Below are 27371 nucleotides of genomic sequence, written 5' to 3'. Positions count from 1 at the left end.
ACTTTGGTGTTCCTGGCTCCCAGCCCTTGCACAGTCTGCAGGATCAAGTCTCTCAGATGGGAAGAAATGGATTAAGAATAGGGATGGGACAGAAAGAGTAGATAGGATTAGGACTCATGATATAATGCAGCTGGCTGTCTTCCTTACTCCATTAATCCCTTTGGTTTACCCTGCACCAAAGAGTTTAAATTCACGCCACAGTCCCTGACGTCGACCGATGGGAAGATTGAGACCTACCATCGTATTGCAGAGGCCCTGAAGTTTGGCAATGGGCAAAAGCCAAAATCGGATGACCCGCAGTTCTCTGGCATAGAGCAGGTGAGCCGGCACAGTGCCATGAGGCAGCCAGAAATGCCATTGCAGATCTCAGACCGCATCTGCAGCACAGTCGGGGGGGAAGGGAAGAAATGGAAATCAATTTGCTGTTAATTGTCCATGTATTTTAAAGTCCAGTCAATGTTGCCTTGCTAATAAGATTCAAGTACCCAAACCCCATAAAGTTTCACAGCTCACTGGTCCAAGTGCATCTTCATCTCAGTAGGACTCTTACTTGTAAGATGAATATGTGCAAACCTGGGCTTCCTGTACTGACTGTCTATTGGATAGTTGATAGGGAACACTGTCGTGGAGAACAGCTGTTATCTTGGGGCCCCTTCCTCCTTTCCTGCCTTCTCTATAGCTTTGATGCAGGGCTGCTGTTTCTGTTTTGAAACCTCTTTGTCATAAACTCCCTATAATAAACCTTCCAAACAACCTGCCAGTTCCCCTTAAGGTTCATTAGAACACCACACTGCAACATTAAATGTTACTTCTCTCATGATTACTCGTGCTGAGTAGGAATTTACACTGTGTAGTCCTGTTGCAATGGGGAGGAAGTAAAATCAGTGGGACAACTTGTGGAGGACAGTACTGCTCAGCTTGGCTGAGGGTGGCAGAATTGGGCCCTGTGTTCTCAGACAGTCTCAATGTCAGTGTTTTGATTAAAAGAAAAGGAGTACTTGTGGCACCTTAGAGACTAACAAATTTATTTGAGCATAAGCTTTCGTGAGCTACAGCTCACCTGATCAACTGAAGCAGGAAAGAGGATCTGGATTACAGGCGTCATCTGTTGTCGTTTGCCGGAGTGTTCTCATTTGTTCAGGAGTTGGTTATTAAGCACTGAGAGCTCTGCTTAGTGTTGTCTGAGGAGGCAGGTTGTGGGGAGCAGTTGGGCAACAGATGCTGACAGTGCTTGAGTGGTGATGTAGATTCTCTGAATTTCATCACCGTATGACCTCCTCCTCAGCCTGCAGCAGCATCCCTTTGCTCTGGAAGGGTCATCTCACTGCCCTTGGCCTTATTCCTAGGTGATTTTTCAGGAACTGTTGTCCAACTCCTTTGCTGAATTTGTCAGGAACCGTATAGATGACAGAGGTGACCATCCAGACAATTTTTACAATCTCTCACAGCCAAGCATCATAGGCTCCGGCACCTCCCACGTCTCCGTCCTCGCTGAAGATGGCAGTGCTGTGTCTGTCACCAGCACTATCAACCAGCCGTAAGTGACCAGAGCCTGGTGATTTGGTCACCCAGGGGGAGTGTGACTGGGACTCTGCTGAGCAGGTTCATGGGGCTCCTTGAGTGTACGAGCATGGGTAGTGCCACCTGAAAGCCAGCTGCTGCCCAACTTGTGACTCTCGGGAAATGGCTTCAGTCTCAGGTCTCCCCTGTCTCTCCCCAACCTTCACTCTTTCACAGGTTGCCACTCTGGGGGAGGGTGTGGGGGGGGTTGCTGTGCTGTCCTCATAGGGAGGGGACCAGATGGCCTGGGTCTGTACTGAAACTGACACACAAATCCTACTCTCCAGTAACAAACTGGCACAGCCAGTTACCTGGCTCCCAAGCTGGTTATGAACAATACAATGGCCTGTGTTTCAGTTTCCCAGAAATAGGCAAGGCAGGGGCAGGGATGTAGCTACCCACAGGACAGCCTTCCTCTGAGCTTCCCTACACTTTCTCAGCCAGCCATCTGAGTTTGGTTGTTCCCAGCTGGAGCAGTGAAACTGCCCGTGCGATCAAGGGATGTAGCCCCAATCCACCTACTGCCACGTCCACTCGGGAGTCAGACAGGACAAACAACTTGCTCAGTAGTTTTTGCTACTGAGCCACTTACTGAGAGGTGCCCTAGAAAGTGACAGCCAGCAACTCTTTTACAAGCACCTGGACTCAGCTGGCTTAGGAAGTAGAAGTGTCTCAGTTTTGTCGCCCATTCAGTGATGTCTCTGGCCCAGCGCAGGGGCGTAATATTTACTCTGATTTCAAAATTTAGCCATACAAAAGGTAAAACTCTCTTGTCTCTCCTTACAGATAGTGGACTCAGCAACCCACACAGCCTGTGGCCACACAACAGTAAATATAAAGGTACCCCAGCCTTAAGGCACTGGCACAGTGGTATAATCACCTCTGCGCTGAATATGGGCTTAGCAGAGTCTTCTGTGGGCTTCTGTATATGGCAGCGCTAGGCTGGCATGGTGCAGCATGGCCAGTGGTAATTCCCGAAGGGTTCTCTGCTGTTCTGTCTGTTGGTGATCTTTGGCATAACAGTCCTGGACTCCCACATCTCACATGTGCTTTCCCTCCACTCAGGTTTGGCTCAATGGTATATTCTCCAAACACTGGGATCATTTTAAATAACGAGCTCGTTGACTTCTGCAAAAAGAAGCCAAGAAACAAGATCACTAGCGGTGAGAGCTGTCGACTCTTATCTTAACAAAAGGCCAGAACGTGCTGTGAGCATCCACAAACCTTTGGGTGTGCTCCCAGATCTTGAGCAGTCAGCTCATAGTTCTGAGCCTGAAGTGCACCCTGGGAAATGATCTCCAGCAGGACATTCCAAGGGTCAGACGTTACTCTTCCTCCCTGATCCCTTTCTGACCAGAACTGGATGTGAGTTTGTTCTGAACTAGTGCAGTACCTGGGTCTGTAAAACTCTTTCAGTCATTTTCTAACCAGGGCATACAAAGCAGAGGCAAAATGCTGAGAAGCTGAACTCAGAAAAGTAACTACTATTCATATAGGGATAAATGCTGCTGTGCTTACTCTCGGCTCCCAGTGACTTCACAATACTCGTATTGCGGGGAAAATACTAATCCCCACAAGACACACGCATCCACCAAGAATTTAAATAGTTTTATTACAGTGCCAGAGGTGTATTTATAGCTGTACAACCCTATAGGTCTATATAAAGTGTGTGAGCCTGGGGCTATTGGCGCATTGTTTTCCACGTTGGCAGATAAGTTTCACCCCAAGGAACTCTTCCATGGCTCAGCTATGCCAGAGGTTGACAGAACAGTGACTATAGTCCTACTGCGAATATAGGTGTGCCCAGGTTGTGCCTATCACTGATGTCTAGTTTCAGCAGTTCCCAAAGAAGTTTGAGGCTGCAGCACACTACAGAGCTAAGCAGGACTGTGAGAGCATCTTCATAGTTACAGGCCTCCTCTAGTGCAGGTTGGGCTTCCAAGGAGTTGCCTCTGGCTAAGGGAGACAAAAGCAAATGCCCAAGATTTGTATTTCTGGAACAACTGATGGGAAGTTGAATTGCTGAGGGGAACGGGTGAGGTTCAGTGTGGGACAGGGAGGAGACAGACAGAGATTTGCAATGAACAAAGTTTGGTTTTTTCCCCCTATGGCCAGATGGGCCAATAACTCATTCTCCATCTTCTCTAGGAGAGATACCCCCCTCTGCCATGGTTCCTTCCATTCTTATCTCCAAAGATGATAACTCCAAGCTGGTGATTGGAGGCTCAGGAGGGGACATGATCATCAGCGCCACTGCCTTGGTGAGCGAGTGACCGCATAGCAGGGGAGGGAGCACTAAAGTTACTGCTCTTCATTTGAGTTTCCTCCTACTAAACGTGTGAAATGTTCATAAACCTACTTGCAGGGCAGAGGGGGCTGCAGCTCCTTTTGTCGGTGCTATTAATAGTGTTTGAGGGTGCTGCAGGCCCACCAGCCTTTGTGACTACACTGGACACTAGCCCAGGTGGGTTTTAACATCACCATGAACTGGAGTTTCCTTTATTTCATGGCAGCTTTGTCATTGCCCCACAGGGATGGCTTAGACTTTCTTGCTAAAAGCATGAGATGGTGTGTCTACTGGAGGTAGAGAGGATGAAATGGGAGCTTATTAAAACTGGTATTGCTGGTACCATCTCCCAGACCAGATAGGGAATGTTCCTGCCATCCTGCACACTCCATGTCCTCTTCCACAAACCTGATGCAATTGCTAGTCCTGTCCTTAAAAACTCCTCTCATTAGAGGTTGGGGGTCGGGAAAATCACTTCCTTTTCATAGAGGTTGGGGCCAAAGTTTCCCCAGGTTGCTTTCCAGGTGGGGTAAAGGATTTCATAGTCACTCTCTGGCCAGCTCGAGAGGCACATCTCCCCTTCACTGTTGGAACCATCATCTTTGGATGTTGAGTCACATTCATTCTTGCCTCCCTCTTTTGCTAGTTCAGGCCTCTCTGACAGGAAACGGAGGAAGTCACTGTAAGCTAAGGTGTTGACCCAGCCTTGAATGGCCGCAGTTAGGGATGGGCAACATCAGCCTTCTAGCCCATCTCCTGTCCCTTAGGGCCTGTTGTTCTAGTGTGTAGTCTATTTTTAGAGAAGGCTAAATGAAAAATGAACCCCTGGTTGCCAGCAACAAAAAGACTTATCCCTGAAGCTTGTTAAAGCTCTGGATATTGTTCTTAATAGTTTAATAACAGCTGGGCTGATGTTCAAACAGCATCACAAAGTGCTGCTGTGGACGAGGCAAGGGAGAATCAAGACAGATTCAAACTTTGTCCCTTTCATTTGGACCAGTGAGTGCTGTGGAGTCCTGGGGTGTGGAGGGAACATCTGTGTGTGTTTGTTCCTGTCCCTCCACCTGTTTCAAGGGTAGTATTCTTCTGTTGAAGGAAACTGTGTCTAGCCCTCCTGGGCCCATGGAGCAACAGGTTTGGGGAATAATCTGCTCTCCCTTGGTATAGTGCACAGCACCTTCATGGCCAGTTGTTTATGTGAGATATGGGCACATAGCAAAAGACTAGTGGATCAACCCTATAGGTGTTTTCATGGCTCTGTGAGGAAGTTACAGGGTTTCCTGGAGAAACCAACATCACTGGAGGGTAATTAATGGAAATCCCTAGGTAGGTAGCAAGTCTTGAGAAGACTCGCCCTGTGGGGGAAACTGCATATACTAGTTTGACCAGGTTCAAGAGGCCTGACAAAGAACTAAAGCTGTCAAAGGTGCTCACCCAGGCCTAGGGAGAGCAGTCACTCTCACTTGATCCTAAATATTACTGATGTAAATCTGTAACTTCTAGAGTTACTTCAGACTTATGCTGCCATACAAGCAGGCTATAGCCCAAAGACTTCAAAGGAGTGGCTCTGGGTTTGCACGAGTGTAAATGAGAATTTGACCCAGTTTCTCACCCTTCACCTTCATTAACTGCTGAGTTTGTTCCACTGCAGGCAATCATGAACAAACTCTGGTTTGGCTATGACCTGGAGCATGCCATCTCTCTGCCAGTTCTCCATGCTTCCACAAACAACTCCATCCAGTTCGAGCCAAAATTTGATGAGGTGAGCAGCTTCCGTTGGTTCTCCCTGCACTTGTTTCTTGTCCTTGGTGTGGGTTACAAATATAACTGGCAGGCAACTGAGTGCTGCCATGTCTGTCACCACACCAAATGCTAGGAGGGTCCCACTTCCAGCTGATGTTCTTTTTATTTGAATCCAGTCTCTGGACCAGTTGCACAACATCTTTCCGTCTCATGGGAGAATAAGCCCAGAGCACACACAACAGAGGCCCCGGCGAGACTTACTTTATTTTTTCTGCTCCTTCCCTTTCAGGATGTTAAGCTGGGACTGCTGAGCAGAGGACACCGTGAATCGAAACCCCTCTTATTCCTGAATGTTGTGCAGGGGATTTCAAAGGAAGGAAGATGCATCTTTGCTTATTCTGATCAAAGGAAGATGGGGAAGTCATCTGGGTATTAAGAAGAAGTGCTGTAGCAAACATTTTATTCTAGCTAAAAAGAGTATGAAATAACTGGGTCCAGAGCACCAGCTATCCTGGAAGCACCCCTGGCATCTCCTGTACCAGCTGGACTTCTTGAAGCCACCTAGCAGTGGGTGAGACTCATAGTAACAACTGACCCTCCAATATATGGCAAGCTACCTTCAAGCTGTTACAGGCACTAGTCAGCCAGTCTTGGCTAGAATCATACCCTGCATTTATTATATTGGCTAGCTGGGTCCAGAGAACAATGGACCAGCACTTGTGTGATATATAGAAATATATTTTGTGAACAGAGCAGCTATTTAGAATATGAATCCAGAAATCAGGAATTTACCACGCAGTGGGAATTTGGAAAGGGGAACCAGGCCCAGTGCCAGTGGGAGCTGCCCTCAGGGACCTGACTCTATCTTCCCTAGAGTCTGAAGATCCTCAGATAGGAGTGGGATTGGTTTCTTTCTGGCTTTGGAAACCCCCCCATGTGTGAATGTGCTTTCTGGCCACACCATTCACGTGAAATAGGAAGTTATCACAGATGACTTTCTTTCCTCAGGTGTATTTCAGCACCACCAAGTTGCACAGCAGAGCTGCAAGATACAGCTTTGCTTGGACACACACTAAGGGAGTGAGTCTAACAACATTTTGTCTAGCTCTTGCAATCCTAGGACCCTTGCCTGGCCCACGGGTATCATTTGACATTAGCATTAGCACAGACCTGGTCTATGTACTACAGTGTCTGTTGCGGCAGTCAGCTACTGTAGGAATGAGGGCCACCTCTGTAGCAGCACTGAAGGTTTCTTAGGCCCTGCATAAGAGGGAGTCCCTACAAATGAGCCATGCAAAGTGTGACTGTGCATTAGGGTGGATAATGTGAATTCTTTTCTCCTTTGGAAGGAACTGATGACGTATTATTACAGCTAATCTTCCAGTCTTATACCTCTCCTTTGGGGGCAGGAAGCCCTAAGCCTTCACCAGATTTCCTTGCTCATCCTTATCGAGACGTGTTCCATAGTGAAGCAGAAGCCAGGCCCCTGGATGAGTTGAAGTGAGGATGCACAGGAGAAGGAAATTAATATTGCTTCAAAACAGGAGTGACATGGGTTCTGGGAGGACCCTTTAAAATAAGGGTGCAGGTAAGAGTAGGGTAATTCAGCAGGATTTCTAGTACATCTTCACAAATATGCAATGAGCCTTTCCTAACTGGAACTGTTACAGCGCCCACCAACGCAGGGAGACGTGATGCGGCCTGTTCTAGCGTGGTGCTGTGCGCTCTGTGACTATTTGACGCCTGTATCCTTGGGAAGAATTGTGCTCCACAAAAAACTACTTGCCCCTGATTAACTACTGTAAGTGACCTAAGTTTTTCAGAGAATTTGAGGAGAGGAGTGTAGGAACATGTCAAAGAACAGTCATAGCTAATACACCTGTAGCAGGGGAGCAGCCTAGTGCTTGTTAAATGGCAGACATGAGCAGCCTTGGGGGTTATCTGTGCCTCATCCCTGCCACAAGTATGATTGGGCATGCAGTCACATTGTTTATATTTGTACACTGATGGGCTTTAGAAAAATTCATAGGACCAAAGATTCAGCATGCCTCTATAAATTCACCTGCAGTCACTTACATGTACAGAAACCCTTGTTTGCATACAGGAATTTGAGAATATTATATACTTTTAAAGCTTTGCCTATAACAGATTTATATTGGCTTTTTTTGCATTAATAGATCCCTATTCTGTTAACCCATCTTATGCAGAAAAGAAAACAGTTGCATTCATGTCAGACCTTAGTCTTTTTACTCCAGTCTCATTATCCCTCCGCCATTTTTTTTAAACTCATGCTTATGTCTCCGCAAACCCTTCTCACTGTAATCGTTTTGTCACAAATGGCTGAGTACATGCCTTTAAAAAAAATTCTATATCTTATGAAACCAGATTGCTGGATGCCTGCCTTTTCTACCCATAAGCCCCATCATGTAAATAAAATGCAAGCCACTTAGAAATCTATTAACTTGGAGAAACAAAGTCAGCCTATAGATGTATTTCAATGCTGTTGAAAATGAAACTTGCTACAGAGAGAGCTGTTTTCCTTCAGGAATTGTACACCAAGAAACTGTCTTTATGGCATCAACCTCCATGAGCAGCTACTGCTGCATCATACTGTTGGCTCATACAGCAATATGGTTGCACTAGAACCACAACAGGATCTTGATGTTTTGTCTGGAAAACAAATTTCTTTTTTCTTACTCTGACAAGTATGTAAAGCATGTGTTTTCCTGAAGCGGGGCTTACGTTTTAAAGTGCTTGCCTGAACAAGTAGTAAATGTAAGTGTGGCAGAATGGTACAGGATAAAAGAATGTTGCTGCTTGGCGAACACTCATTCTATAGTATGTAGAATGATAGGGGCCCTGCTTTTTCTTTAAGGTCACCTACATACTTGTGACAGTCTGGTGCTTGCAGTTGTGATTTAGCAGTCAAATTACCTGAGTTGCAGGTAGACTGACATCTCAGTGGTAGCACTGATGACTACAATTAGTTGCCACTCTGGGGTAATTACATAGGCCCAAAACAGTAATTTCAAAAATGGACCCAACTCTTCAAGAGCAGGCCCACTGACTGTATGCCAGCAGAACTGTCACGTAGAACCATAAAACACTAGGCCGATAAACTGAACAGAAGTAGCGCTAGAGCGGTCATTACTTTTGGCTGGGTGAATGTTGCTTAGTGTGTTTAAAAATGAGGAACTGGCTGGAAGGAGGCAGGAGCTATTTTTGCTACCATACTACACCTCAAGCCTGACCCCAGCATCACTCAGGTCTAGCCCTGGGCTTCTCCAATGTTTGGCTCCCCCAGGCTGATTGCTGCCAAGGGCAGGGGCCAGTTTATCTGCACACTGCCACCTTCCATAGACTTTACATGACACTGTGAGCAGAGGATATGTTTCTATTTTCCAGGTGAAGTTTGTTTTACAAAGCTATATTTTTAATAAACTACTTTTACAAATGGCTTGTAGATGCTGGGAATTTTTAGCCTGCAGCCCTACCTCACCCACCAACTGATCAGTTCTTAGAGAATGGAACCAGCAGTGTGGTTTCCATTTCTCTACCATCCCGAGTCATTCTGGCATTTCTTACAATAGCAGCAAGGCGGCTTTGAACAGCCACATGTTGCACTTCACCTCTGAAACAAGGGTGTCTTTGCCTGGACTGTGCTCGCATGGCTTGATCCCTGGGTCCTGCATTATGCACTGAATTGTGGGGGGGGTCTGAAAATTACCACAATGATTGTGAAATAGCAACAGCCTAACTCTTGCTAAGGAGCTTATCAGGCTCCTTTAATTAGAGTGCTGTGAGAAAACTGGTGTCATTATAAAGATTTGGAGACGCTAAAGCAGTCATTTTAGAATGATTTGCTCTGGTGCGTTCCAAAATAGTACCCAAGGTCTACTTAATTTCCTCTACTGGGACTTTAAATCATGCCATGTCAGTGCACAGTTATGGATTTATTTATTTATTTATTTTAAACATAATCAGTGCAACTCAGGTCAAATCTTTGAAGGCCATACTTTGGCACTTGTTTGTCAGCTAGAAAATAACTCATATTGTGGTTTCTGTATTATCAAAGCAACACCGTGACAGCTAAACCTTGACATACTGTGGAAAAAGTTTGAGAATCTTGCCCTGTAGCCAAAGGACCTATATAGAATGGGACAGGAAATGAATTCAACTGATATTTTTCATTAAAAAAAGGAGTTTGGAAAAGCAAGTTTTCATCCCAAAACATTTAAGAAATTAAATTTCAGTAACTGCAAAATCTGAGCATTTTCAGCAACAATTGATGAAAACATTTGTTTTCATCAGAAATTCTCGAAGGAAAAAGTCAGTTCCTGACCTGCTCCACACCTAAAGGATTTAGGAACACAATTGCCATTGTGCTCCAAAATCCTTTGGGGTATACCTTCTGAATGACCTGACTTTCATTTAGTTGTTATGATTGTGGATTTTGTTTTTGGTTGCTTGTTTTAAAATACAGGTGAACAAATACTTGAGCTTGTTCTTTAGAGAGCTACTTCAGGTTAACATTCATTTTCAATGCAGTCTTGTTTATGTTACTAATGCCACCAGTTATTGCAACCGAATAGATTTTTAAAATCCTGTTTAGACCAGTTATATTTGAGTTCTTGGATTTCATCCAACTCCAACAGACAATGGAGAGAGGAGCAGGCTGCCAGTTTGACAGGGTTTCCCGGTGGGGAGACTTCAGTAGGCAGCGAGGGTGCTTGGGCCTTATTTACCCACCTTGCATCTCAAATCCAAATGAATGAACCCGAGCTCTGAAGGTGGAGAATGTGCTTATTTCCGTTATAAAGATGGCTGAAAGTCACAAGCAACTCAAAAGTTCAAGGGGGACAGTTGGCTGAAACCACAGCTTCACACTCATCTAAGACACAACTGCAATATTCAAGTCTTTGGGGTAAGCGGCAGGTAAGAAAGAAAAATCTATGTATTCAACTGCATCAAATTTGGAGTTTAAGGATGGGCACCCTGCATCCCCCCCACCCCTTATTCTTTTTTCACCTTCTAGACACCACATCAAAGTGATATAACCAAACCGACCCCTCAGAAGTTATGCTTTGTAACTGAAAGACAAGATGCCATGCTGTAGTGGGTGGCAGTGGTTTATACTATGATATTCAGCTTTAAATGCTTCCTTCCTTTTTCCCTTGGACTCTTGCATGCTGTCAGAAAGGATAATAGTGAGAGACAAATTGGGGTGAGGGGAGAAGGGAAGACTCATCATAGATAAGGGGGTAGATAGATGTGCCTATTCTCTGGGACATGAAGGAGTTGCAGCAAGGAGCCAAATTGCTGCAGAGCCTCAGTCATATAGAGCCTCCTGGTTCCTTGTGGACACGTGTACTGTACAGGTGAAAGCAAGGATGTTTACCTCCATAGGCCTGTAATTCTTTTTCAGCATAAATTAAACAGGTAGCCTCTGTCTTCCCTTTACAGCTTTTGAACAGATAAAAAACAAACAACAGACATTGGCACCATCACTTCTTCAGCTACCTCATCATCCCTCAAACTCCTGAAATGAGAAGCAAGACGATAGTCTTAAAAAATTGGTGAGGCTGTGGAGAAGGGTTATCCCAATCACTCTTCAGACTGTAGCTCATATGTACTAGTTTACAGTGTAGAGTGGCCAGCACCTTACATCCCATTCACACGCCATCATACATTTCTCCTGGGAATGCGGTCACTGCTAGAAGACAGGCAAGGACAGCCACTGGCTGGATAAAGCTGAAAAATAAAGGAACAGTTTCTGCAGCTGGGGACCTTCCAAATGCTGTGTACTCAATCCCTGGTGAGCAGGAGTAGGGACTAGACCCTTTAGGTAGGTGCTGTATATTCTGGGAGATTTGTGCTTTTTCTTAGCACACTGATCTGTTGAAAGGCACTTTTCAATAATGGCCCTCGAAAACATCTGTCCCGATCTATTAGCAGAACCACAGGCAAATTCATTCTTTCCTGTGACAGTCCCTGAGTTGCAGTGCTCAAGTATTCCCTGCCTCCCTCTCCCCACATGTAAGCTGGTTGCTAGTTCCGCAAAGCAGCAGGCTGTCAGAGCAACTTGAGTGAGTTCAGTAGCCTGCTGGGAAGCCACCTTTCCGGGAATCAGACACAGCAGCCCAGCCATCAGCAGTCTGCAGAATGGCCTGGACGACGGCACTACTGTTAGTCCTCTTGATATCGTGTTTCCTCTTCTCTAGTTCCACTTCTATGCCCTGGAATGCAGAGAGAAGGGGTAAACACACAACAGGAGAGGCACCTAAGGATGCAGACAGAGATTACACAGTACATGCTATGTACCTCACACGCAATGCACAAGTATACTGTACCCCTGAGCTGCCCCCACTGCCAGGTCCCCTCTGCTGCTGGTAGCTCCACACAGAAACCTGTTCCACCATCTCCACCCTCCCACTCCTCCAACCAGCTACCTCCTCTCTCCGGCTTTCCAAGGAGTTTTGCTACTAAGTGACAGAATGCAATTCTTTATTTAATTCTAAAAGGAGCACAGGATGTGGTTCAAGAGGTGAATATAGCTGAACCACTTGGTAATATGCAACCATAACATAATTAAATTTAACATCCATGTGGAGGTGGTGGGACACCAAATAAGCCCACCACAGTAGCATTTAATTTCAAAATGGGGAACTACACAAAAAAGAGGCAGATAGTTAAACAGAAATTAAAAGGTACAATCCCAAAAGTGAAATGCCTGCAAGCTGCATGGAAACTTAAAAAACACCATAATAGAGGTTTAAATTATATTTATACCTCACATTAAAAAACACAGTAAGAGGCGCCAAAAAGTGCCACCATGGCTAAACCAAGTAAAAGAAGCAGTTAGAGACAAAAAGGCATCCTTTAATAATTGGAAATTAAATCCTATTGAAGAAAATAGAAAAGGAGCATAAACTCTGGCAAGTCAAGTGTAAAAGTATAATTAGGCAGGCCAAAAAAGAATTTGTAGAGCAATTAGCCAAAGACTCAAAAAGTAACAGCACAAGCGGGAAGCCTGCCAAAAAGTCAGTGGGGACACTGGATGATCACAGTGCTAAAGGAGCACTCGAAGAAGGTAAAGCCATTGCGGAGAAACTAAATGAATTTTTTGCATCAGTCTTGACTGTGGAGTATGTGAGGAAGATTCCCAAAAACCTACGCTATTCTTTTTAGGTGACAAAGCTGAGGAACTGTCTCAGACTGAGGTGTCATTAGAGGTGGTTTTGGAACAGCTTGATAAACTAAATAGTAATAAGTCACCAGGACCAGGTGGTGTTCACCCAAGAATTCTGAAGGAACTCAAATGTGAAAGTGCAGAACTACTAACTGTGGTTTGTAACCTATCATTTAAATCAGCTTTTATACCAGATGAGGATAGCTAACGTGACACCAATTTATAAAGAAGGTTCCAGAGGCGCTCCCGGCAATTACAAGCCTAACTTCAGTACTGGGCAAACTGGTTGAAACTATAGTAAAGAACAGAATTGTCAGACACATAGATGAACATGATTTGCTGGGGAAGAGTCAACATGATTGTTCGTAAAGGGAACTCATGCCTCACCAATCTAAATAGAATGCTTGACGGTGTCAACAAGCATGTGAACAAGAGTGATCCAGTGGAGATCGTGTATACTTAGATTTTCAGAAAGCCTTTGACAGGTTCCCTCACCAAAGGTTCTTAAGCAAAGCAAGCTGTCATGGGATAAGAGGGAAGGTCCTCTCATAGATCAGTAACTGGTTAAAAGATAGTAAACAATGATCAGTTTTCAGAATGGAGAGAGGTAAATAGTGGTGTCCCCCAAGGGGCTATACTGGGACCAATACTGTTCAACATTTTCATAAATGATCTGGAAAAAGGGATAAACAATGAGTTGGCAAAATTTGCAGATGATACACAATTATTCAAGACAGTTAAGGCCAAAGCAGGTTACAAAGGAATCCCACAAAACTCTGTGACTGGGCAACAAAATGGCAGATGACATTCAATGTGGATAAAGGCAAAGGAATGCACATTGTATGAGCTTGGGAAAATGATGTGTGCAATTCAGCGGTGTGCTTTGTATAGAGAGGAAACATAAGCAGGAAGCACAGTGGACCACAAAAGCAGAACTGCAGTGTGTTTGGGGGGTCTTTATAGATCCTGCCTAAACACAGCTGTGCTTTAGAGGATGTCAGGATTCCCTTCCCACTGGGGAACAGATGTGGGGACCTGCATGAAAGACCCCCCTAAGATTAATTCTAGCAGCTTAGGTTAAAAACTTCCCCAAGGTACAAATTCTTCCTTGTCCTTGGACAGTATCGTTGCCACCACCAAGTGAGTTAGACAAAGATTCAGGAAAACAACCACTTGGAGTTCCTGTTTCCCCAAAATATCCCCCCCAAGCCCCTTCACCCCCTTTCCTGGGGAAGCTTGAGAATAATATACCAACCAAATAGGCAAACAAGGTGAGCCCTCGGGTTTTTAGGACACTAAAAACCAATCAGGTTTTAAAAACAAAACTTTGTTATAAAGAAAAAGTAAAAGAAGCCCCTCTGTAAAATCAGGATGGAAGATAATTTTACAGGGTAATAAGATTTAAAACACAGAGGATTCCCCTCTAGGCAAAAAGTTACAAAAAACAGGAATAAACCTCCCTCTTAGGGAAAAATTCACAAGCTAAAACAAAAGATAAGCTAATGCGTTTCCTTAATTGTTTTAATCTTGGATGCTTATTTCAGGTAGGGTTTTAGGAGATGGTTTTTCCTGCCCTAGTCCGTCTCTGTCCCAGAGAGAACAACAAAAGGCCACACAAACAAACCCTCCCCCCACAGATTTGAAAGGATCTTCTTCCCCTATTGGTCCTTTTGGTCAGGTGCCAACCAGGTTATTCGAGCTTCTTAATCCCTTACAGGTAAAGGAGGGATTTTATGCTACCCTTAGCTGTATGGTTATGACAAAGGTGGAATTCAGAATCCCAGATCCCAATTGCTCAGTTGAGCCCTTCCGTCTCGAAATAAAAAGGACAAAAACCCTAGGGCATTCAAAGTTAGTGTCTGAATTTTGCACTTCTCTGTATCTAGACCACACATACCCCCCTATCACTGCAGTGCCCAAAGAGGGACAGCAACAGCCTTTATCAGAGGAAGCAGAGCACTAGGGTGACAGATTAGTGTATCAGAGAAGTGAGTCAGAGAAGCAGGTCTGCTGGCTTGAGTGGAGTGGTATCTGTCGTTCTGAATCCAGACTGAAGGCAGGTTTTACACCAGTGTAACAATGCATTGACAGGACAGCAAAGGTCCCATGTAAGTGGAAGTTTTCTATGGATTTCCAAGGGTGATCTCAGCACTGAATGAATATCTCCTTGGCCATCCTTCAGGTGCCATAGAACGACTCAGCTTCATACCCAACTCTTCAGGATCACGAAGAGAGTAATACATTAAGAGACAAAGCCTGTTGAAATTCACTGGGTTTGTAGTCGTTACAAACTTCATGCCTAGCCCAGGCTGAGTATTTTAAAAAGTTTTTAAGCTATGCAGGGCCAAGGACAACATTAAATTCCCTCCAGGCAAATCCAAGGGCAGCTCTGCAGTACTGGCATTTCCGGCTTTGTTTGCAGCCAAAATTCCAAGTGCAAACCCCCATGGATGATGGGCCCTTGAACTCCTTGTTGTGGACTAAGGCCAAAGCTTTGCCCAGCTTTAATTCTTATGTTCATAAACAGACAAACATTATGCAATGGAACAAAGGGAAACCATTCCCACGGTGCCTGCGGAGACCAGGATCATGTGGGACATCATACCCCCAACCCCAATCCTTCCCAGAGAAGACAGACCTGCTCTACATTCTGCTCCAGCTCCGTGACATTGGGAAACAGCTGATCATGAACTCGAGGTTCTTCCACAGCCTTCATCATATCGTACCCGAACCAGAGGGATTTGATGATTGTCTGGATGAAGCAGAAAGCCGCAGCATTAGTACATGACCTGCACCTGGAGAAATCGGTTATTGGTGTCTCAAAATACTGCAGTGAAAGAGAGCCAGATTCCTCAGCATGTTAGGCTTTACCCATACAATACTGCCTCTAAACCTGGTTGAACGGGACACAGGCGATCACCCCAGTATACAGGGCTGCTCAGGCGATTCAGAGCCACTACTGCATAAATATTTACAGAGAAAAAACTTAAGCAGGAAGCAGAATGGACCACAAAAGCAGAACTCTAGTGGATTTAAGTGTCTTTATAGATCCTGCCCAAACACGGCTGTACTTTAGAGGTGGAATTCAGAATCCCAGTTCCCAATTGCTCAGTTGAACCCTTCTGTCTAAATAAAAAGGGAAAAACTGTAGGGCATTCAAAGTTAGTGTCTGAATTTTGCACTTCTCTGTATCTAGACCACACATACCCCCTCTCACTGCAGTGCCCAAAGAGGGACAGCAACAGCCTTTATCAGAGGAAGCAGAGCACTAGGGTGACAGCTTCTTCCTGTGCTAACCATAAACACTTCGTAAGGCTGCTTCTGTAAGAAGTTTGTACAGTGAATCATGAGGATCCACATTTCTAAAGTGGACTCAAATTAAGCCAAGTTAGAGTTCCAGTAAATAGAAAAGGACTTGTGGCACCTTAGAGACTAACCAATTTATTTGAGCATAAGCTTTCGTGAGCTACAGCTCACTTCATCGGATGCATTCAGAGTTCCAGTAAATGTGAACTGTAGCTGTGCAGCACAGCTGCCATTTGAGAGTCCTGCATGTGGAGAAATGCATGAAGGAGCAGTTCCCATGCAAACCATGTAGCTCTCAGAAACATAAATATTGGATAAGTTAATAACTTTTCATGCCTGTGAGGTAAGTGACCTAGATTGTCCCCTTAATTGTGAATAAGTTATACAGAGTGAGGCTCAACAGCAGCCTCTGCTGGTCTTCTGTTAAAATGTACTTGGACCATTATCACCCCAAAGCAGGGCACACCATGAAAGCTACCTCAGAAGCTTGGAACATTGTACCAAATCTGACTTGGATTCCTTACCTCCAAGGATAGTAGACTACTGTATTTGCTAACCAGGTGTTATTGACCCAGTAACTCTTTCAGCAGCCTAAAAAAAATTCACCCTTTTGCACTCAGGAACATCTCATGCAAAGAGACAGATACAAATTTTCACGTGCTCAGAAATGTACACAAGTACGGGGCTTAGTGGAAACAACAGTGGGTTGTACGGACACACAGATGCTTTTTAAAGTAGCCTTTTTAAATGCCTCCAAAAGCTTACGGCATTGTAAAAGAATAAATGGACACAAATCAGATGTCAAGAATTACAACATTCATAAACCAGTTGGAGAACACTTCAATCTCCCTGGTCACTCGATTACAGACCTAAAGGTTGCAATATTACAACAAAAAGACTTCAAAAACAGACTCCAACGAGAGACTGCTGAATTGGAATTAATTTGCAAACTGGATACAATTAACTTAGGCTTGAATAGAGACCGGGAGTGGATGTGTCATTACACAAAGTAAAACTATTTCCCCATGTTTCTTCCTCCCCCCCCCCCCCGCATCCCCCCCGGTCTCTTGCTGGTAATAGCTCATCTTAAGTGATCACTCTCGTTACAGTGTGTATGGTAACACCCATTTTTTCATGTTCTGTGTGTATATAAATCTCCTTACTATATTTTCCACTGAATGCATCCAATGAAGTGAGCTGTAGCTCACAAAAGCTTATGCTCAAATAAATTGGTTAGTCTCTGAGGTGCCACTAGTACTCCTTTTCTTTTTGCGAATACAGACTAATACGGCTGCTACTCTGAAACTTCTCATAGACTGAGTTTCCTAAATCTCTCCATTGAGTTTACTCCAAGAGAAGGTTAAGTGGTGACTTGATCACAGTCTATTACTACCTACATGGGGAAGAGATTCGTCAGTAAGTGGCTTTTTAACCAAACAGGAAAAGGCATAATGGGATCCTATGGTTGGAAATGACAAATTCAGACTAGTATTATGGTGCAGGTTTTTAACAGTGACGGCAAGTAATCACTGGAAGAACTTACACAGGGCGGCTGTGGATTCTCCATCATTTGCAGTCTTTATATCCAGATGATGTCTTAAAATATATGCTATAGTTCACACAGACGTTATGGGCTTGATGCAGAAATTACTGGGTGAGGTCTGCATTTTGTAGGGAGTCAGACTAGATCGTCAAAATGTTTCTTTCTACCCTTAAAATTTATGAATCTCAAGGCAATCTCATGGGAGCCTTCCCAATGAGAAGCAGGATGGAGTAACTCAGCCACCTCTCCAACCTTGTCTGGCCTCTACTATCTGTCTCCTTATCCATCCCACAGTGACACATACCAGTGCTGTTGCTGTGGTGATTTTTGTTCCTCCAGAGGCACCAACCACCATCTTGATCTTATTTGTTTTATCCACTAGGATTGATGGACACATGGAGGACAGGGGCCGTTTACCTGTAAGAGTGCACACAGACATTAACTTGTACTTAATTACATGCTCAGCATCTGAATCCACACCACCATAGCTTGCTTAGGCTAGAAATACAGAACACTGCTACCGATGGTCTTTTGCAGATCCCAGATCTGCTGATTCAGCGCACAAGTCTCTCTCTTCAGCTGCCAAGGGGATTCTCCCCTGTCGTTGGCTTTGTAGAGGGGGTGGGAGTGAGAACTACAAGGGCTTTAAGCTGATCCCTGACATATGGGCACACCTCAGTGTGCCAGCTACCCAGATGTGTGCACCCATACACTGGAGGCCAGGGGTCCGCTTCAGAATTCATCCTTGAGGAATGAGCCCTTCCTGGTCACTTTTCTGTCTGGGTGAGAACCTCTGTAGCTCTAGATCTGATTGGGGAGGATCCCTTGCACTAAACCCCTGGCCCCCCATCCAGGGGTGAAAGTAAGTCGAGTGACTTACAGGTATGCTGGGGCCAGCTCTGGCCCCCGGAAGGGGCGGGACCTAGGGCGGAAGGGGCGGGGCTGATGGGAGGTCAGAGCCAGCCCCAGCCCACCCTGTAAGGTAAGTGCCCCCCTTTCTCCTACCCCCCCCAACCGGGGTAGCAGCAGCAGACCGGGGCTCCAGGGACTATTTAAAGGGCCCGGGGCTCCCCTGCTTCTACTGCCCTGGTCCTTTAATTAGCTGCCGGAGCCCTGGGGAAGCAGCGGGGCTCCAGCGTCTATTTAAAGGACCGGGGCGGCAGAGGCAGCAGGAGCCCCAGCCCTTTAAATAGCCCCCAGAGCCCACCGCTACCCCAGGGCTCTGGGGGCTATTTAAAGGGCCTGCAGCTCCCCTGCTTCTACCGCCCCGGTCCTTTAAATAGCCCCCAGAGCCCTGGGGTAGTGGGGGCACCTGGAGAAATTGGACATTGGTGTCTCAAAATACTGCAGTGAAAGACAGCCAGATTCCTCAGCATGTTAGGCTTTACCCATACAATACTGCCTCTAAACCTGGTTGAACGGGACACAGGAGATCACCCCAGTATACAGGGCTGCTCAGGTGATTCAGAACCACTGTAGCATAAATATTTACAGAGAAAAAACATAAGCAGGAAGCAGAATGGACCACAAAAGCAGCACTGCAGTGGGTCTGAGCATCTTTATAGATCCTGCCCAACACGGCTGTGCTTTAGAGGTGGAATTCAGAATCCCAGATCCCAATTGCTCAGTTGAGCCCTTCTGTCTGTAAATAAAAAGGGCAAAACCGTAGGGCATTCAAAGTTAGTGTCTGAATTTTGCACTTCTCTGTATCTAGACCACACATACCCCCTATCACTGCAGTGCCCAAAGAGGAACAGCAACAGCCTTTATCAGAGGAAACAGAGCACTAGGGTGACAGCTTTTTCCTGGGCGGTAGAAGCAGGGGAGCCCTGGAGCCGCTACCCCAGGGCTTTAAATAGCTGCCGGAGACGCTACCCCAGGGCTTTAAATAGCCCCTGGAGCCCCGCAGCTGCTACCCCAGGGCTCCAGCAGTGGGGTTCTGGAGGCAATTTAAAAGGCCTGGGGCTCCAGCCACTGCTGGGAGCCCCAGGTCCTTTAAATTGCCCCCTGAGGAAGCCGGGCTGCCTCCATCTCATCTTCATTGCCCCATGATCCACCCTTGTCATTGGCAAAAGGCAGCTTTTACATAAAGGGGGGTGTACCTCTCTGACTCCACTTCACCTATAAAAAAATGGAAACCAGGGAAGCAAAGGGAAGAGACCTGGGTTTAAAGGTTAGCAAAAGACAGTGTATTTTTTTTAGAGCTGTATTCCAAAGGTATCATGGGGGAGGAAGAGCATACACACGGACACAAATGCATTTTAAATATTTATGCAAATTACTTGCAGCCCGCAGATTGTTGGAATGCTGCATGGTTGTGCACCACTCCCAGGGCCTCCCACATTCACTCTTACTGCCTCCCTGATCAGCGATGTCCAAGGCTCTCCTGCAGTTGTGGAGCATTGCACTTGGAGTGATTTTTGAGCTCACCTTTGTGAGGGCTTCAGACAGCTGGGGATAAGCAAGTCCCAGGTGTTTTCCTCGACACTACAAATGCTTGTGTTCCTCTCAGCCAGCCAGTGCATACAGATCACAGTAAGGAAACGTGATCTGTAGTTAATGAGCTTTTATCAGTGATGTAGTATACAGAACATAGGTGTTTCCAACATGTGACAGGGACCTCGACTCAGTGAGAGGTCAGAGGATGATGTCAGTCATGTCAGTACAGAGTCAATGAGAGGTCAGGGGATGCTGCTCTTTAGCTGGCAGTCAGCATCACTTTGGTATGCAAAAGGCAGCCATGATACTGGCTAAGGAGAGGGCGTGAAGTGCTACCTGGTTCGATGAAGTTTGCAGTAGAGGGAGGGACACCAAAGCCATTGATGATGTAAGGTGAACTGAAGTCATCCATCTCATCGTTAAATATGATTCCACTCACGTTGGAGCGAACTTCTGAGCCAAAGCTAAATAGAACAAGCAGAAGGGAAGGCACGTCAAACCCAGACTCTAGGTCAAGGACAAGCTTCAGGTAAATTGTAGATCACATGAAACTAGGGCTGTTGATTAATTGCATTTAACTCACGTGATTAACTCAAAAAAATGAATCGCGATTAAAAAAATTAATCACAATGAATCGCGGTTTTAATCGCACTGTTAAACAATAGAATCCCAAATGAAATTTATTAAATATTTTTGGATGTTTTTCTACATTTTTAAATATATTGATTTCAATTACAACACAGAATACAAAGTATACAGTGCTCACTTTATATTATTTTTTATTACAAATATTTGCACTGTAAAAATGATAAAAGAAACAGTATTTTTAAATTCACCTTATACACATACTGTAGTACAATCTCTGTATCATGAAAGTGCAACTTACAAATGTCGATTTTTGTTACATAACTGAACTCAAAAACAAAACAATGTAAAACTTTAGAGCCTACAAGTCCACTCAGTCCTACTTCTTGTTCAGCCAATCGCTCAGACAAACAAGTTTGTTTACATTTACGGGAGAGAATGCTGCCCTCTTCTTATTTATAATGTCACCTGAAAGTGAGAACAGGCGTTCGCATGGCACTTTTGTAACCAGCATTGCAAGGTATTTACATACCAGATCTGCTAAACATTCGTATGCCCTTTCATGCGTTGGCCACCATTCCAGAGGACATGCTTCCATGCTGATGATGCTCGTTAAAAAAATAACAAATTAATTAAATTTGTGACTGAACTACTAGGGGGAGAACTGTATGTCTCCAGCTCTATTTTACCCGCATTCTGCCATATATTTCGCGTTATAGCAGTCTCGGATGATGACCCAGCACATGTTGTTCATTTTAAGAACACTCTCACTGCAGATTTGACAAAACACAAAGAAGGTACCAACATGAGATTTCTAAAGATAGCTACAGCACTCGACCCAAGGTTTAAGAATCTGAAGTGCCTTCCAAAATCTGAGAGGGATGAGGTGTGGAACATGCTTTCAAAAGTCTTAAAAGAGAAACACTCAGATGCAGAAACTACAGAACCCAAACCACCAAAAAAGAAAATCAAACTTCTGCTGGTGGCATCTGACTCAAAAGATGAAAATGAACATGCATCTATCCGCACTGCTTTGGATCGTTATCGAGCAGAACCCATCATCAGCATGGATGCATGTTCTCTGCAATGATGGTTGAAGAATGAAGGGACATATGAATCTTTAGCACATCTGGCACATAAAGATCTTGCAGCGCCTGCTACAACAGTGTCATGCAAACGTCTGTTCTCACTTTCAGCAAGAGGAGGGCAGCATTATCTCCCACACATATAAACAAACTTATTTGTCTGAGCAATTGGCTGAACAAGTAGTAGGACTGAGTGGACTTGTAGGCTCTAAAGTTTTACATTGTTTTATTTTTTAATGCAGTTATTTTTTGTACATAATTCTACATTTGTAAGTTCAACTTTCATGATAAAGAGATTGCATTATAGTACTTGTATGAGGTGAATTGAAAAATACTATTTCTTTTGTTTATTACAGTGCAAATATTTGTAATAAAAAATAAATACAAAATGAGCACTGTATACTTTGTATTCTGTGTTGTAACTGAAATCAATATATTTGAAAATGTAGAAAACATCCAAAATATTTAAATAAATGGTATTCTATTATTGTTAGTGCGATTAATCGCAAGTTTTTAAATCGCTTGACAGCCCTACATGAAACTATTGTATCTCAGAGTGAGACCTCAGCACCCTACAAGGGACAGGCCTGCACTCAGAGAGCGCCTGGCAGACAAACAGAGGGGCATTAACCAACCTCTGGATCTAACCTGGGGGAACCATTTCTCCTCTGCCTTTCACGTTGTGTAGTAACCTTCTCTGTACAGGAGACACTGCCACCGACATGAGTGGGAAACTCTATTTACAGACACTTTGCATGTGTAACTATCCCAGGTGTGAGGACAGCAGAGAATCAGGACCCAGATTTCCCATACTGGAGCCAAACCAAACCTCCAAATACCCAAACGTGCCTAAATGTGCGGATTGAACTCCGGATCCAAACCGCCCTAGGGGTAGAGATGCATCATGGAGATGGGATTGAGTTGCAAGCTCGGATCCAGACCCATCTCTACCAGAACAGAGGCAGTATTTCACCAGAACGCCACAGCAGCATCATGTACTTTGTTTACATTTTCTCATTACTGATTAAATCACTCGGCAACTGAATAAATTGCAATCGTCTTTATAACCCGCTAGTGTCTCGCACCCGATTCATTCAGTGATGCCACAGCCCAACACTTGACACGTCACAGGCATTTTGATAGGTTGGATTTGAGCTCACCAGGAGAATCAGGCAGGAAAGATTCACTCTGAGCAGAGGGGAGGAAAGGCCATCCTGGCTGCAGTCTGGTAAATAAGGATAAAGCCTCTGTTCACTAACTAAAGAACTCTCTTAATAGCCAACAACAGTGCAACACTTAGTGTGCCGATAATGGGGAGAGCAGCTGAAGTAACTATACTTCCTTTGTGATGACAGAAGGAAAGAAAGAAACAGGAAGAGTCTGACAATTTAAGGAAACATTAATTGAAAAGAGGTACTTGAGTGTGGTAGGGGATTCCCAGACGGCAAAGCTCAGGGACAGAGGGGTTGGAATAGGTCATGGCAAAATTAAACAAGAGTGGGCTTGAATGCAGCATAATGGAGGCCTTAGATCTTATGTGTCCTACTCAATAGCATGGGACTCAGCATTAGGGGCCTGACCTGTAACGTGCCCTCAGCTCCCATGGATTTCAATGACTGTTGAGGGTGCTCAGCACCTGGCAGGACTAGACCAGAGAAAAGTATAGAGTCTAGAAGTCCAGTTCAAGTCTTACCAGAACAGTGGCACCTATATGACTCCAGTAAAGGGAGTTCCAGTCAGCAATTCCTCTACCAACGACTAACCCACTATGGAGATACCAGTCCAGTGATGTTTATACCAACCACAGAACCACTATGAAGATGGCAGAGGCCTACATGGAAGTAACGTCTGAACTCATACTATTGGTTGATGGTGCTGGTGGCGGACACAGCACTGCCATCATCAGCCACAACGGAGAGATGGGATGTACCGGCATTATCTGGAGTGTAGTACTCTGGCTCATAGTAGTCGACTGTATGGGTTGCGTTGTCATTGATTTTCCCCCGTAGGTTATCTGCAAAGAACTCAGAGGTCATGTTCCTGATCACCTGTTAGGAGAGACAAATTCAGCTCAATGCTACCAATAAGTTTCAATTAAAGATTTAATTATAGAATGCTGGAACCCATGTGAGATGGCTCACATCAGACCTTGAAAATTGTCTGGAATTCTTTGTTCCTTACAGAAAGCTGACCCCATGCGGCTAGCATTTCAAGCTTTCATAAAGAGAACGCTATACACACTGACATTAATATCACTGAGGCCCGTTCACGTCTTTCATTGTCAAAGCACTTTATGGAAGTCCCTTGTCACCATCCCCGTGAGGTAGGCAGACAAGCGGAGTTATCCTTGTTCATAGTCTGTTATTGTCTGTATAGCGTGTTGAACACATAACTTGCTATGGAAGTGCAAAGCATTATCTATATTTTGTAAATTCTACTGGCAAACCAATGGCTGCACACTGCCCACAAACACCAGGGGAAATTCATTTTTATATCCCTGGCAGGTCAGCCATGGATCAGTGGTAACATATGGCTTTATATTTGGATTCAGATCTGTGTTTCATCAACTTGCGGATGGCAAACAGAATTCTGAAGTGTCCTTGGAACTATCAGGAGTCCCCTGCTGGAAGCTGAAAGCCAGTCGCCACTTGGCTTTCATAATGCTTTGGACATGCAGAAAGATCTTGCTTTTAGGACAGGGAATACAGTGACTTCTCTGCTATTTACCTCCGTAATGTTGACAAATGCTGGGTCTCCCAGTAAAGTCCTCTTGGCATACGCAAAGCGGAAGGCCTCCACAATGCGGTGGTAAGTCAGACCCTTTTTCTCCATGGTCGTGATGCTGTCACTGGAGAAATTAAATCCTGGCAATAGTAGATAGTACATTGTGAGCACATCTGAAAGCACATGGCCAGTGGGTGGCAAACAGGAACTGGCTCTGAAAGATGGTCAACTTGAAATCTAGTAATTTTAAGAAAAGACTCCAAAGCAGGCATTGCCCCAGCCTCTGAGCCCCAACAGCCACTGCTTGGGGTCTGACAGTCACCGTTAGTTTTTCCTTTTCTGCTGTTGCTGCATGGAAGACCCATTTGGAAAAAAAACAGGCCACTGACAATACAGATTGCTGTAAGCACTTCAGAGAGAACATGTCCTCTAGTTTCTGTTAGAGTGACCTTAGGTGTTACTTGCAAGAATGGCAGGTAAGCACATTTCAAAGAGCAGTGTCCCTTTCATTTCCACACATGCAGGTATCAGAGGACACCCATCAAGAGAATCTTTTTCGTTCTTGAGCCTTTTCTTTCATATGCTGAAGCCATACCCTACATTTATGGAATTAGAGGGCTGATTCCCAGATGTACAAAGTGCTCTGCTAACAGCCTTCTGTCACTCGCCACTTCAGAACTGAGGTCGATTAAGAATGCTGCTGTTTATCTACCCAGGATTGCTATGGCAGAGCAAGTCAGCTGAACAGCCACAGTCTTTGGGAATCCCAAGGCTGCTATTGCCTGTCACAGTGTGGCTCACTGAGGCTTGCTCTTACCTTTCAGTATGTTGAGGATGAGTGCTAGCACCGGGCCACTCACGGGGGCACTGGGTGTGTACATGGTGAACTCCCCGATTGTGATGTTTAAAGGATTTTCACTCAGGATAGGAGTATAGTCTCTTAGGTCCTCCATTGAAATGATGCCCCCTAGAACAGAGAGAAAAGCCATTTGTGGCCCTGGGTTTACATGATCTCCAGTAGGAGGAAGAACCTTTTCCCCATCCTTGCTGTGACTGCCAGTGGTGGGAATGCAGTGGACTCACCATGACTGTGATCTAACCAGTGAGATTCCACAGATTTACTGAGTTAAGGGGATGTGTGAATGGAGATGGGTTTATCCCTTTCTGACTCAGGGCCATATCCCCAGCTTGCAAAAATCTGCATCACTCTTGGACTGACTTATACCAGCCAGGATTCTGGCCATCTGCTTCTCTTGTTGTGGGAGACTGGTAACATCCAGGAGCGAGCCACAGAATCCTCTTGTTTTACAAGGAGGAAAAATGCTGGGGTGGATGCAGTTGCTTTATGCCCCCCACAAGCGGAGTGCTTGGCGCTGTCTGTTTCCAGCCTCACAGGAAGGGAACTGATGCAGGGTTTTCAGAGTGCGGTGAAGGAAAGTGGTGGCCAACACTGCATGAACAGGGATTATTTGTCTCCACCCTCCCTGCTTTTGGGGAGTCTCATCCATGCTGTATTACGTCCCCTGAAAGGGATGCACTCAGAGGGTCAGAGAGCATTCCTGAGGGAGCCAGCCAGGTGGACCATACACCCAGGTGAGAAACAGTGAGTGATTTTAATTTATTTTAGCTCAAGGGCACTTTAGAACCTGTGGCCACATTTTCAAGAAAGCTCAGCACCCAGCAGCTCCCACTGAGAACAAGGGGGGTGGGGTGCAGAGCAGTTCTGAAGAGCAGGCCCCGGTTGTGGGTGCCAAGCACTTTTGATAAACTGGACTTTGGCAGTTCAGGCACCAGAGTGCTGAGCATGGTGTGAGCTAGACAAACTCTTGTGAAGGCTCCTACCCCCACGAGCTGACAGGCCCCCGGACAGAACTGAAGGAAAATGGGTGAACTAGGTGTCCCTGGCCCTAGGTGTTCAGAGATGTGGCTGACAAGTGACAGAAGAGGGACAGGACATGCAAAGGTGGCCCAGGCCCATCTAGAGGCTGCATCCAATTCTGATCACCTCATCTTAAGAAAAATACAGTAAAAACTGACAGAGCTCCTGAGAAGGGCAATGAAGGTGATTAGACTGAGCACAGAAAGGATAAGACAGAAGAGACTGGTGGCTTCTATGTACTGATGTTGTCAAAACCAAGCCATTCCTCTTACCCCTTCTGTCCCTCAAGTTCCCCATCGTACTTTGGGAAGTGCTTTGAGATCTGATGAAAAGCGCTATAAGCTGTGGATCATTATCCCATAATACAAGAACGGGGGGGAGGGGGGCACTCAGTGATGTTAAGCGTCAGAGCATTTACAACCAATTGAAGGAATTACTTAAAAACAAACAAACAAAAAACAGTATATAGTCAGCTGGAGGAATTCACTGCTCCAGGAGGACAAACACAATAGGTGGGTTACTACGGTTCTGTGAATTCCAGAGCTATGTACAAGGTACTAGCTAAGCCTATGCTTCTGTCACCATTTAGTGGCCTACAGAGGGTAAGAGCCCTATTCCCACAGACAGAACAGATTAAGGCCACATGGTTTGGGCCTATGTTTTTAGGTATAAACTATTATCAGAGGTTGCATCTCAGATTAGACAGCAGACCCTGATCTGCTATGGGAAGTCAGTACTTCCCATGAGTCTAAAAGCAAAAGATCTTTGGATCAGAGATTTCACTTAAGGTTATTTACTGGCTGGAAAAGAGTCTACACTGTTTTATTGTTCCCCCAAGATTAAATTTAAATCGGGCACAAAAAATTCTCCCCAAAAAATTGCTTATCTCCAATAAGATGCTAAATCAGTGGTTCTCAACCAGGGTTATGCATACCCCTGAGGGTACGCAGAGGTCTTCCAGTGGGTACATCAACTCATCTAGATATTTGCCTAGTTTTACAACAGGCTACATAAAAAGCACTAGCAAACGC

General features: G+C 45.0%; 2 protein-coding genes across 3 annotated transcripts in view; one reads left to right on the top strand and one right to left on the bottom strand.

Annotated features, from left to right (window-relative positions):
- The window catches only part of GGT5 (gamma-glutamyltransferase 5), a 51007-nt gene extending 41327 nt beyond the window's left edge, over nt 1–9680 (top strand). The window contains exons 7-12 of the mRNA XM_074973208.1: nt 182–318; nt 1347–1537; nt 2626–2723; nt 3709–3821; nt 5499–5609; nt 5880–9680. Coding sequence (XP_074829309.1) covers nt 182–318; nt 1347–1537; nt 2626–2723; nt 3709–3821; nt 5499–5609; nt 5880–6026 — 797 coding nt within the window. The 3' untranslated portion in view covers nt 6027–9680. The remainder of the gene's footprint in view (nt 1–181; nt 319–1346; nt 1538–2625; nt 2724–3708; nt 3822–5498; nt 5610–5879) is intronic.
- The window catches only part of GGT1 (gamma-glutamyltransferase 1), a 44130-nt gene continuing 25904 nt past the window's right edge, over nt 9146–27371 (bottom strand). For both annotated transcript variants that reach the window (XM_074973206.1, XM_074973205.1), the window contains 7 exons: nt 25279–25428; nt 24465–24601; nt 23598–23785; nt 20404–20531; nt 17933–18045; nt 15418–15531; nt 9146–11826 (listed from right to left, as the gene is read on the bottom strand). In XM_074973206.1, coding sequence (XP_074829307.1) covers nt 11683–11826; nt 15418–15531; nt 17933–18045; nt 20404–20531; nt 23598–23785; nt 24465–24601; nt 25279–25428 — 974 coding nt within the window. In that variant the 3' untranslated portion in view covers nt 9146–11682. The remainder of the gene's footprint in view (nt 11827–15417; nt 15532–17932; nt 18046–20403; nt 20532–23597; nt 23786–24464; nt 24602–25278; nt 25429–27371) is intronic.

Source organism: Natator depressus, chromosome 15 (assembly GCF_965152275.1).
Source record: "Natator depressus isolate rNatDep1 chromosome 15, rNatDep2.hap1, whole genome shotgun sequence".
Classification (NCBI taxonomy): Eukaryota; Metazoa; Chordata; order Testudines; family Cheloniidae; genus Natator; species Natator depressus.
Note: the sequence above shows the minus strand (reverse complement) of the source record. Positions and strands in the feature narration are given on the sequence as shown.